This window comes from Triplophysa rosa, linkage group LG9 (assembly GCF_024868665.1).
Source record: "Triplophysa rosa linkage group LG9, Trosa_1v2, whole genome shotgun sequence".
NCBI classification, from domain to species: Eukaryota; Metazoa; Chordata; class Actinopteri; order Cypriniformes; family Nemacheilidae; genus Triplophysa; species Triplophysa rosa.
Genome location: NC_079898.1, coordinates 10395693 through 10407718, shown reverse-complemented (window position 1 = coordinate 10407718; position 12026 = coordinate 10395693). Strand labels below are relative to the sequence as shown.

General features: G+C 37.8%; 1 protein-coding gene across 4 annotated transcripts; it reads left to right on the top strand.

Moving 5' to 3' along the window:
* Positions 1-341: 341 nt before the first annotated feature.
* On the top strand, positions 342-11839 carry washc2c (WASH complex subunit 2C). 4 transcript variants are annotated; one of them, XM_057342503.1, is made up of 32 exons: positions 342-495; positions 948-1077; positions 1196-1360; positions 1809-1877; positions 1971-2144; positions 2850-2943; positions 3046-3107; positions 3336-3386; positions 3549-3653; positions 3759-3843; positions 3941-4006; positions 4280-4398; positions 4487-4556; positions 5761-5811; positions 5910-6092; positions 6172-6320; positions 6404-6514; positions 6604-6702; positions 6877-6972; positions 7050-7151; positions 7268-7440; positions 7542-7644; positions 7802-8005; positions 8160-8357; positions 8450-8572; positions 8717-8806; positions 9252-9320; positions 9514-9570; positions 9989-10198; positions 10269-10829; positions 10922-11096; positions 11243-11839. In XM_057342503.1, the coding sequence occupies exons 2-32, from the start codon at positions 949-951 to the stop codon at positions 11380-11382; spliced, it is 4083 nt and encodes a 1360-aa protein (XP_057198486.1). In that variant the 5' UTR covers positions 342-495; position 948; the 3' UTR covers positions 11383-11839. The 4 variants fall into 4 exon arrangements, with proteins under 4 accessions (XP_057198486.1, XP_057198485.1, XP_057198488.1 ...); XM_057342502.1 differs by having other exon boundaries at positions 3333-3386; XM_057342505.1 differs by lacking the exon at positions 3941-4006 and having other exon boundaries at positions 3333-3386.
* Positions 11840-12026: the final 187 nt, after the last annotated feature.

The window sequence follows — 12026 nt, the reverse complement described above, 5'->3', positions numbered from 1 at the left end:
AACACAATTTGGGTGTTGCAGGAAGAATGTGCAAATGGCAATGTACATAACTCAGAATGTTGAATAAATAAAATAAATAAATGTTTATTATTGTAATTGATCATATGAATTGGAATTAAACTAATTCATGATTTTATTTTATTTTATTTTATGGTATAAATTAATATTATTAATTCATTTTTAGTTATCCATAAGGATATTGGAAAATAGCCTAAAATTCCAATAAAAAGCATTATGAGCTCATACAATAATAAAAAGTATGCACATGACGTGAAACAAGCTGTTCTGAGATCAGTCAGCGCGCTCCCGTGACGAGCGCGTCTCAGTCAGATGACTGGAATCAGCTGACTCTCTGCAGACGGAACATGGCGGACCGCTCAAAAGACTGAAATAATGCTGAGACGACTGACAGCGATCGTTTACCTTGCACACTGCTGCACTCCTCAGATGTGAAGTGAAGACAATACTAGAGAGGACCACAGTACAAAAAACAAGGTAAATCAAGGCGCTAAATGAACTCGGAATAGATTCAGTTTGCTGCTAGCACAGCAGCTAACCTTGCATGACAGCAACTGCCGCACACCGTATTAATGGTGAAATCACTACAAAACAAATAAAGCAATGCACCTCAGTGTTAAATACGTTTGAGATATGAGAATCGATGAAGTAGAGCATCTGACACATAATTGTAAGAATTTTTTAAATCAATATTTAGTTGATAAATATTTACAGTACTTAAACTTTTATTTTATATACGGTGCCGTCTGTGTAAGCGTCTGTGGCAGTAAACAAATGAGAAGTCTATTTATTAAGCATCAAAAGTCATAAGTTATACTGGTCTTTAAAGTGACAATGGTTATTTGCATATATATATATGAGTTTTATTGCCAGTGCATTTTCACTGGTGATCTATTAATGAATCTATGGCATTGCTCATATTTAACCAGGATGTCTAATTATATGGAGAATGGTCCCAGTACTCATAATGGGGAGCCTGAGCAGGTGTGGGAGAGACCCTGGACACTGGAAGAGATGAGGAAAAACAGCACAAGCTGGTCACTGGCAGCAGATTCAGGGGTATGAAGTCCTGAAGTGGAATGCATTCATAATTCAAATGCTTTTTCACACTGTATTAACTTCTGTGTTACTCACAGGAAATATTTGTGATAAAGACCTTTTTGTGTTATCTCTTCAGTTACTACATTTCCTGCAAGACTTCTCTCATAGGATGTTGTCCAAGACTCATGACATTGAGAAGCAGTTGGACGGTCTTATTCGGGACACTAAAGCCACAGACAGCTGCCTACACACAGTGTTTAATGACTTTCTCATGCTGTCCAACACACAGTTCATTGAAAACGTATGCCAGTTCTTTTCTTTTCATGACTAAATATGAAAATTAAATTACATTCACTTTCTATGTGGATGTGCAGAGCTTATTTTGACAGTCAGACTTCTTTGACATTTACAGAAATGAATGGCAGTAAAGTTGCTGAGGTCAAGCTTTTCAAACACATTACACTTCCATTTTTAGGTCCTGAGTTTGAACTTCAGTTTCAGCTGAAGCAATGTGATAATTTGTGGAAAAGTGCAAATTAGTTTAACAGCTTAATAGATATTCATACATTTCCACCACATGAGCTGTCAGTCTCTTAAAATAATGCTCTGAACTTGTTAGTGAGCATTCACACCTTATTCTAGGAAGCTTGTGAGATCAAATAACTGCTTCAAGCAAGTGTGTGTAATGAAAATCGTCAAATATAATCAAATATTGTGGTATTTGATGTAATGTGTGATGTTTTGATCAGAGAGTTTATGATGAGGAGGTTGAAGAGTCCGCTCCAAAACCTGAAACCATGGAGAAACAGCCGGAGCAGGTACTCTACTGTACATTTTATTCTGCTGTGGGTCATTACTGTATTTTCATTATATGATGCATCTGATTATCTCATAAAAACATTTGTCTGAAGGAGAAGACGAGAGAGCAGAAAGAGGCTGAACTTATTCCCAAAGTCCAGGAGGCGGTTAACTACGGTCTGAAGGTTCTGGAATCTGCTTTCGAGCAGCTTGACATTAAAGCAGGAAACTCCGAGTCTGAGGATGAGGAGGCACTGGAGAAAGTAGAGCCCATTTTGGAAGCAAAAGTAAAATATCATTGAAACTTTGTTAGACAAAACAATCTATTTCATGGCTTGGCTAAAGGTTTAAAGGAGTAGTTCACTTTCAAAATAAATTTTCATGATCATTTACTCACCCCCATGTCATCCAAGATGTTTATGTATTTGTTTCTTTAGTGGAAAAGAAATTAAGGTTTTTGATGAAAACATTCCAGGACTTTTCTCCATATAGTGGACTTCAATGGACTCCAAACGGTTGAAAGTCAAAATTACAGTTTCAGTGCAGCTTCAAAGGGCTTTAAATGATACCAGACGATGAATAAGGGTCTTATCTAGCGAAACAATCTGTCATTTTCTAAAAAAAATGTATGTGCTATATAAACACAAATGTTCACCTTGCTCTGTTCTGCGATGCGCGTTCATGACTTCACGTAATACATAATTACATTGAAAAGGTCACGCTTGACGTAGGCTGAAATACCGAGTCAGTGTTTACAAGTTGAACGTGCAAGTTTTCAACGTAATTACGTATTACGTGAAGTCATGAACGCGCATCGCAGAACAGAGCAAGGCCAGCATGTGTGTTTATATGATCAAAAACCTTAATTTCTTTTCCATTAAAAAACAGATACATAAACATCTTTGATGACATGGGGGTGAGTAAATTATCATGAAAATTTATTTTGAAAGTGAACTACTCCTTTAAGTGTCTTACCATGTTTCTGTGTACAGGACCTGTATGTGGACAGGCCTTTGCCGTACTTGATTGGTTCTCAAGCATTTATGGATCAGGAGGATGTTGGCCTGGGAGATCTCTCCAGTGATGGTGACCCACTACGTTTCAGTTTATTCCTATTCATAATGTTCAGGATTTTTTTTAAATGCAGATTTCTTGTTTTTAACTCATGTTTGTTGTATTTATATTTAGAAATGTCTATTGGCAGTGACAGAGACAGTGTCATTGAGAGTGAGGATGAGGACGCTGATGAGGTGAGAGATGATGATGTTGTATATTATATAACACATATATGTGCAATTTTTTATGCACTATAAAGAAATAAAGCTAGCATAAAGAAAATGTTAATTTGATCAGACTTTATTCTGATGATATTTATTTGTCAGTTTTCTAGTAATCAACATTATACTAACTAAAAAGCAAACATTCTCTTAATATTTGTTTATGTGTAATTCTTCCCTTGGATTTTATGGCAAAAGCAGTCCGATGACGACTTTGACCAGGACGATGAAGTCCATCGCCACTTAAAGAAAGTAAGAGATTAAAACCCAGTTAATATGTAGGTTTTAGTATTTAACAAAGACATTTTATAACATTCTTTTACATCCAGCATATTTTCATATTACATTTACATACAGCACATGTGTGGATTACTATCTATATTTTACTTCACACATATCCTGCTTGTCGTATAGAAACCGTCTGTTGTCAGTTATGATGATGCTGATGAAGAGAATGAAGACGATGAAGATTCAGACATATTTGGAGGGTCTGATAAAGATGAAGACGAGCTCAGAAAGGTTAATATCCTTCTTTCTAACCACACAGTTCATTAGAATTGCAATCAGATTAAAGTTTGTAGGCTGAAAGTTCACACCTTATTTCCTGTCTTGTTTGTTTTTTAGGACTCTGGCCTACCGTCATTTGCAGATGAACTAGCAGCCAGAATTAAGGGAGAGACTCCAAGCAAACAAGAGGCTGATCGCACATGTAAAGTCAAAGAACATCAAATGAATTATTCCCTTTTTTACTTCAAACATTTCCATCTTCTTTGTCATGTGCATGCACTTCTTTTTTATTTCCTAAGCCATGTCATCGGGTCCATCCGTGTCTCAGAAGAAGAGTAAAACAAAGAAAGACACAAAACCTCAGGGTATGAGCAACTCTGTGTTCACTTAAATTATTAGAAGCGTATAGCTTGCCATATGTTGCACTTTGTATGTAAACAGACACAAAAATATTTAAAGTTTACATATTTAAAGTGACAATATTGACAGAGTGACAATATTGTTTTCATCAAACCAATTTCACTGTTTATTTACTTTTCCTTTCTGGTTTCTAGCATGATTGGACTAGTTTTGCTTAACAAACTGCTCATAACAAAATAATGTCATACATTGGGTTTTGTGTATATATATTATTACAGCGGAGGATGATCAGGATGAAATGTTCAAACCACCAAAAATGGACGATGAGGAGTATTCACCATTTGGAGGGAAGGGTGGGCTGTTTAGTGGAGGCAGAGGATTATTCGATGATGATGAGGTTGGTTTGATCAATATTTTTGTTGATTATATCAATCACAGACGTCTGTGGTAATAGATCAGATCAAAATGATTGTTTTGTTCCTCAGGGAGATCTGTTTTCTGATGCACCCAAAACAGAGCGTGCTGAGCGGGAACAGACTGTAACGCAAACAACAGGTATGATTAAACCAGCCAGTTAAAGGAGTTAAAGGAGTAGTTCACTTTAAAATGAAAATTTCATGATAATTCACTCACCCACATGTCATACAAGCCGTCCATTTCTTCTGTCAAAAACAAATTGAGGCTTTTGAGGAAAGCTTTCCAGGGTTCTTCTCCATATAATGGACTTGAATAGGGGGCTGTTGGTTAAGGTCCAAATTTGAGTTTCATCGCAGCTTCAAAAGGCTCTACTCGACACCAGCCGATAAGTAAATGTGTTATCTAGCGAACCGATTAGTCATTTTCCAAGAAAACTAAAAAATTATATACTTTTTAAACATAAATACACAGCTTGCACTACCTCCGCGATCCACGTCCGCGACTTCCGTATATTATATTTCGTAAAGGTTACGCGTGATGTAAATTTCAAGAGATCATCCCTGATATGCAGACGAACTGACCATTTAAACAAGAATCATGCACAAAGACATATAACGTGCCAATAATCATCCAAGAACTTTTGAACAGTCTTCTTTCTCCACACTCGTAAACACTGGGTTGGAGCTTCCGCTTATGTCACGCGTGACCTTTCCAACGTGATTACATAGTATGAAGTCGTGGACGCACAACATGGAGGCACAGCAAGCCATATATTTATGTTTAAAAAGTATATCATTTTTTTGTTTTCTTGGAAAATTACTAATCGTTTTGCTAGACAACACCTTTGTTCATTGACTGGTGTCGTGTAGAGCCTTTTGAAGCTGAAATGAAACTGAAATTTGGACCTTAACCTACAGCCCCCCTTTGATGTCCATTATATGGATAAGAACCCCGGAAAGCTTTCCTCATAAGCCTCAATTTGTTTTCGACAGAAGATATAAACACTTGTATGACATGTGGGTGAGTGAATTATCATGAAATTTTCATTTTAAAGTGAACTACTCCTTTAACAAGCTTTGTTTCAGTATATCCATGCATGTGCATTTGTCTCCAATATTTAATGTTCACGCATATCAATTGCGTTACATTATTCTTACATCACAGTGCTATAGTAAAAAAGGAAATGTTGGACAGTATTGCTGTTTATGCTGTGTATTATGATACAGGTGCCTATAAAGGAAACTGATAACTGTTGTACTGTATTGTACCTTATCAGATGGATGATGTATAAACATAAAATAATTTACAAAAGTCATCATGCTTCTTGTTTTTTGTTTTCTAGAACCCAATAAAACTAAGAAAATCCCCACTGGTGCCGTTTCCATCTTTCCTGGTGAGTGTTATCTGTGCTATGTTTGCATACTACTGCACTGTTTTGCATAGATTCTGAATGTAGATTCTAATGAGTGAAGTATTTTTCATGTCTGGCAGAAAACAGCCTGTTTGGTACACCAAACGATTCAGATTTTTTAGAGAGCAAAGATGATAAAAGCCCGGTGAGGCCCAAAATACAAGCAGCTCCAAAACGTTCCCCAGCTGGGGGTGGACTCTTTGATGATGACGATGATGGAGATGATTTCTTCACCGGGAAGACTCTTACAAAATCCACCCCTGGTAAATGTCTATTTTCATCATGTCTTTATGATAGTCATTGAGAGAAACTGAAAGTATTTTATTCATCTTTCGTGTTCAGCTGGAAAAGATAATCAAATGCCGAAAAAGACATTGGACTTGTTTGGGGAGGTTGATCGCTCTGTGTTTAGTGGGAATTCCATTGCAGTTCTTCCCCAGCAGGACAAAAGAGCAGATGGAGAGGAGGAAACCCGTCCTCCTGAGAAAAAGGTCTGTTTGTAAGAATGATTTTTTATTCTTGCCATCTGCTTACAGTATTGAGTATTAACTGTACTGACTGGACTCGCTTGCAGCCCCCTGCTGGTGCCATTTCAATGTTCGGGCCTGGCACAAAAAATATACTAGTGGAGGGTCTGAAGAAACGCAAGCCTTCAACCAGTGAGGAGTCCACCAAATCTGAAGAGGTATAACTCTCTCTTCATGTCTCTTTCTCTCTGCTCTGTACAAATGTATTAATATGAATATATATTGATTTTGCATCGGTTTCTTTTAGAATGTACCTCCACCTGAAGCAGCCAAATCTTCACCTGTTCTGGAGGCATCAGGGAAGGCCCAAAGCAAGGGTTTATTTTCAGATGATGAAGACTCACAGGTAATAGCACAGTTTAACATATTCTTCCTTCAGCTCAGTTTTTTAAAGTTTTCTTATGATTACAATTAGGGCTCATCATATGTTTGATATATTGAATAGTCATAATGTTTTTCGCCTCATATTTGTCACTGTATTTGCATTTGCTGTAACTGTCACATTCTTGTTTTCATAAAGTTGTTCCCAAATGCTACTAAAAGTAAATCAAAGCCCACAGCCCAGAATAAACCCAGTAAAGCTCCGCTCTCAATATTTGATGATGAAGATGAAGAGGTGAGAGCCTCCTGAACTTAAATCATTTAGTTTTAATCAGTGCTGTTCATCAGTAACGGCCTATTTGGATCTTTTAGGACCTTTTTTCATCAGCACCAAAGTCCAAGTCAGTTCAGGTCAAAAAACAGTCCCTACAACCCAAGAAACCTGTATCCAGCACCCTGTTTAGCGATGATCAGGTATTTGTATGGTATATGTATCCAAAACTGTAAAATGCCGTTCTAAGTACATGATTGTTTATGTTGGCTCTTTTTGTTGTCGATTTTGGTAAAAGCATCATATCTGTCTGTATCAGGATCAGTGGATGAGCTCAAAATCCAGCAAAGAAAGTCCAGAAGTAAAGCCGGGTGGAATGAAGTCTAGTGTTAGCGCCCCCTCCAGGCTACCCAGTGTCAAAGCTCCACAAAAAGATGGTCTGTTTGACAAGAATGAGGATGATGATCTGTTTGCAGCCACAAAGGAATCAAGGTTTGAATCTGTGACCAGTAGAAAAACGAAACTGGTGAAATTCATTTTGTTGTAAGGCACAATTCCTTGTAAATGTTTTTTATTTTATTTTGTCCTCACAGTAAGAAGTCGTCTCCGAGAGCGTCTCTACGGTTTGAGGATGAAGACAAAGAACCGCTTTTTGGATTTAAACCACCAACGAACAAAGCTTCATCTGAATCTAAGGTAAGCTTTTTACTTGTTTTTGTAATGTAATATATCAGAATTTTCAATCGTTTCCAACCAGGAAAGCTTCAATATTAAAACACACACTTTATTGTGCAGTAGCTAAGAACAACATCCTGTAGTTGGTTTGTTATGTGTTTGTGTCTCTGTATTCCAGGCATCGGGTGCTCCCTCTCTGTTTGAATCTACAGAAGACGAAATTTTGCCCAGCGTAGCATCTGCCAAGACAGCAGACGAGAAGAAGCCTGTGGAATCGGTTCCATCCTCTGATAACAACACTGAGATAAAGAAGAAGCCAGCAGGCGCAGTTAGTCTTTTTGGTGGAATTGACATTTTAGGAAGCAAGCAAGATACAAGCAAGGTGAGTAAGATTGTTTTCAAATGAATTCAGAAAAAGAGTCGAGACCAAGTCTAGTCCAAATTTTGTCCTCTGTAAAATAATAGAAATGTTTTGTATTAAACTCCTAAAAAGCGGTTGAAGGATTACATGCCTGCATTTTCTGCCTGTTTTACAGAAACGGAATAATCAGGAAGAGCTCTCTGATGGCGAGGATCTATACAAGGAGGGTCCACCGCCAATGGACAGTAAGGGGGCCAAGACTAAAAAAACAGCTCTGAGTCTATTTGATGATGATGACGATGATGAAGATGAGAATTCTGGTGAAATACTGTCTTCTAAAACCTCCAAACCAGCAGAAAAGAGTACACTAATGGTTAGTTGTTTTAAATATCAGTTTTTGTATTCGAGTGTACAGTTGTATGAGTTGGATATATTAAAGGGGTTTGATCGCTGTGGTTTGTTAAGGATCATGGGTCCCATATCAAAAGCACAGGTGTGTTTCAAGATGAGGAGCTTCTGTTCAGTCACACTCAACAGAGGGACAATGATCCGGATGTGGATCTCTTCTCATCATCTGCTAAAGCAGCTGTGAGTCCAAGCACACACAAAACTAAATGTGAGATCTGAGATGTGATTTAGTTTCTGGACTGTTGTGTGAAGTCTGAATGAAAAGTATGAATTTGAATCTATAGTTAAAAAGTAATGAAATCATTTTTACTGGTGTCTTCTCAGAGCTCAGCAAAACCTGTCGCCCCAATGCTGTTTGGAGAGGATGAAGATGATGATGATCTCTTCAGTTCATTTAAACCTAAAACTGCTCCGGTACTGTTTGTTTTGAACTTGAGAATTAAAAGTGAATTCAATTGTACTGGTTCTCAATTAGTGTCAAAAGTGTGTGATTTTCGCAATCGCAAATAAGAAAATTTAGGCAGCTACAGAAATAAATGAGGAGATATATCCCATGTGAATTGTTGTTGACGTATAATAAACAACTCTACCATGTTTAGGTGCGAATTCATTTGTCACTAGATAGAGGTCAAATAACTCGAATGCCAACATGGACACGTTGCCTTACATGCCCTCATCCTTCAAAACCGTGAACAAAACTACTGCGAAATATAAAAAATGGAACAAAGATCCGGTTGCCAGATTTGGTTCTTATTGTAAAATATGTGTTTTGAAACAACCAGTTGAGAACCACAGATTTGTTTTTGGGTTTTTTGTACATTTTTTGTAAACTTTTGTAAATGTATTATTTCCAATCTAGAAAGTAGCAGAGAAGCCCATCAAGCCTAGAAAAGATGAAGTCAACAAACCAACACTTACATCAAACAAGGTATATTTATTAAACATGTTTCCTTTACTACATAATGACTAAACTAGCAAAATAAACGCATTACTTTTTAAACACATTTGGTTTTAGCTCACATAAAACCTACTTTACATAAATTTTTGCTGCCTATGAATAAGAATATTGTTTTTTTATTATTGGTTGCCTTGAATATAATTTATATTATTTAATTGCACAGGAGCCTACAAGCCCTCTAAAACCTAAAAAAACCTCCTCAAGGATTGGAGAACTTAAAGTAACTTTTTTAAATACAGTATCTCTTCTCTTTTTATCTTCCAACAATGGAGCTTTTTAACTCTTGCATGACTCTGATATTTCTACAGGGTGAAACACACGCTGAATGCATGTTATCGCTTAAAACACATCGGCCTGCACACAATATTTCTGTTAACATTTAATAACATGTTAATAACATGTTAATATCCTGTTAACATTTTCACATGATATTCGGGCATATGAGAATGTCTGTAGCTTTGCCTTAATATTGTCTGTCTTTGTGCCAGTGCTGTAATTAACAATGATTGGAAAACACTACATCTGACATTGTGTTGCTGAAATAGTGCCATACAGACCGGCTCATCTTTGATCTCGGCTTCTGTCTGTATTGATTTAAGTTGTGACACAAATGTGAAGACCTCTCTGTTCACTTTCAGGCTAGCTTAGCTGTCAACCCCGCCAGCCTTCTGCCAGGCGCTGTTCCACGGATTCCTGGAGCTGTCGCTGCAGTCCCTGGACTGGCACCCTCTTCCCTTCCTGCATCTGCCAGGCCTGCTGATACCATCCTTGATCATCAGACCTCCAGTGAGGGCGGTGTGAGCTTTGACTCGCCAGTTCAGGTCAACACGCTTGAGAATGCTAACAAGGTAGGTCAGACAGGAGGGTTTCTCAACCCTGTTTCTGGAGACACAATTAATGTCTTTCTTCGGTCTTCAGAGTCGCACTAAAGGTGCAGGGAGACGGCGACCTCAGACGAGAGCAGCAAGACATCTGGCAGCACAGGAGTTTGAAGAGGCAGTTGGGGAAAGCCAATATGAGAAATCAGACATGGCCTCTTCGCTCCCTCCATTAAACCCTGTTTCACCGCGACCTTCAGCACTCACTATACCTGTCGCAGCCAGGAACCCAGATGGAGCAGTCAGGCCGAAGAAACTTCTCGATACTGAAGGTGACCTATTTGATTCTGATGATCTCTTTGCCACCGCGTCCTTGACAAAGCCTCCTCCCTCCTCAAAACACAAAACAAAGCCTCCCGAGGAAGGCCATAAGAAAGCGGTGAAGACAGAAGGCGTCACATCCTCAAAGAAGGACCAGACGTCATCTATTTTTGACAGTCATGGGGATGATCTTTTTGCCACGGTGAAACAGAAGCCTGTGCAGAAAGCCAAACCAATGTCCTTCCTAGAAGACGATGATGATGACGATATTTTTGGAGCAGGAAAAAGTACAGAAAAATCTAAAATGGAGATCAGCGCTGCGAAACCGGACATTTTTCAGGTGATAATCATTTTTTATTCACTTGAGTGATATGCTGTTTAATGCGTCTCTATTAATGTTCGGTTTTCACCTTAATAATTTCGTTTTTACAGGACGAAGTGGAAGAACATTCCAAACCCCAGATGAAACCTAAGGAAGTGTCTCTGGATGCAAGTCTGTTTGATGATGACATTGACATTTTTGCTGACTTAACTACCACCACAAAGCCAAAGGAGAAGAAAGCGAAGAAAAAAGTGGAGACAAAATCTATATTTGACGATGACATGGGTTAGTTATCTTTGCCAAACACTGTTCCCTTTCAATGTACCGCGATGATCACAACTAAGCCGTTTTTAATTGTTTGCATTTGCTATGAAATGAAATGTGCTACTCTGCAGAACACGTGTCAAACCTTTTTTCAAATATTCCCATAGATGACATTTTCTCAACTGCTACTCCGAAACCAACCGTAAAGCCACCCTCCAAGTCTAAGAAGAACAAGGATCCCAGCACGGCAGCAGAAACCAGCCATAATATTTTTGATGACCCCTTGAACGTGTTTGGGGGAAACTAAGCCCTAATTCATAACTGTTATCTTCTAACTGTGTAGCAAAGTTCATGGACTAAAAGAAGGTAGACATATTCTAACACTGTTTGTTAATAGTATAAATTAAAATAAGTAGCTTTTTCAGAAAAAGAAACTAGAATAAAGGATCATATGTCTGTTAATATCGAATGGCATCTGTAAAGTCATTTAAATGGTAAATGATGTAGCTGACATGAACTGGCATTGATGTACAGCGGTTTTATGTGTCTTTCATTAGCACTTTACATACGAGATTTGTTTAAAACTATGTTTTGATGGAGACTCATTTGATTCTCAAATGTCCGGTTTAATTTTCCAATGTAATCTATGCCCAACATAAGTGCTCTGTCTTCTGTTGTTGATGGTTTTATAACTTGAGCTTACGTTTGTTGTGCTGCATGTCAAATGATTTTTGGAAACTAAAGGAAATATATTTTATGAAATGTATGAGTGTTGAGGTCTTCATTGAAATTCAAACACTTTACGAAGAAACTGCTTGATTTCTGCTTTTCCTAATGTGTCGTATTTAAAATCTTTCAAGCTTTTAATGTTACACACATTTAAAATGTACGCTTCGCTGTTTTGTATTGTTGACTGAAAAGCATCAAGTCACTTGTATGCAGTCAATTGTT

Coding starts and splice junctions, on each gene's coding strand:
- washc2c (XM_057342502.1), top strand. CDS start 949: ATGTCTAATTATATGGAGAATGGTCCCAGTACTCATAATGGGGAGCCT. Junction 6,321..6,403: donor CCCGTCCTCCTGAGAAAAAG/GTCTGTTTGTAA, acceptor ACTCGCTTGCAG/CCCCCTGCTGGTGCCATTTC. Junction 7,645..7,801: donor AAGCTTCATCTGAATCTAAG/GTAAGCTTTTTA, acceptor TCTGTATTCCAG/GCATCGGGTGCTCCCTCTCT.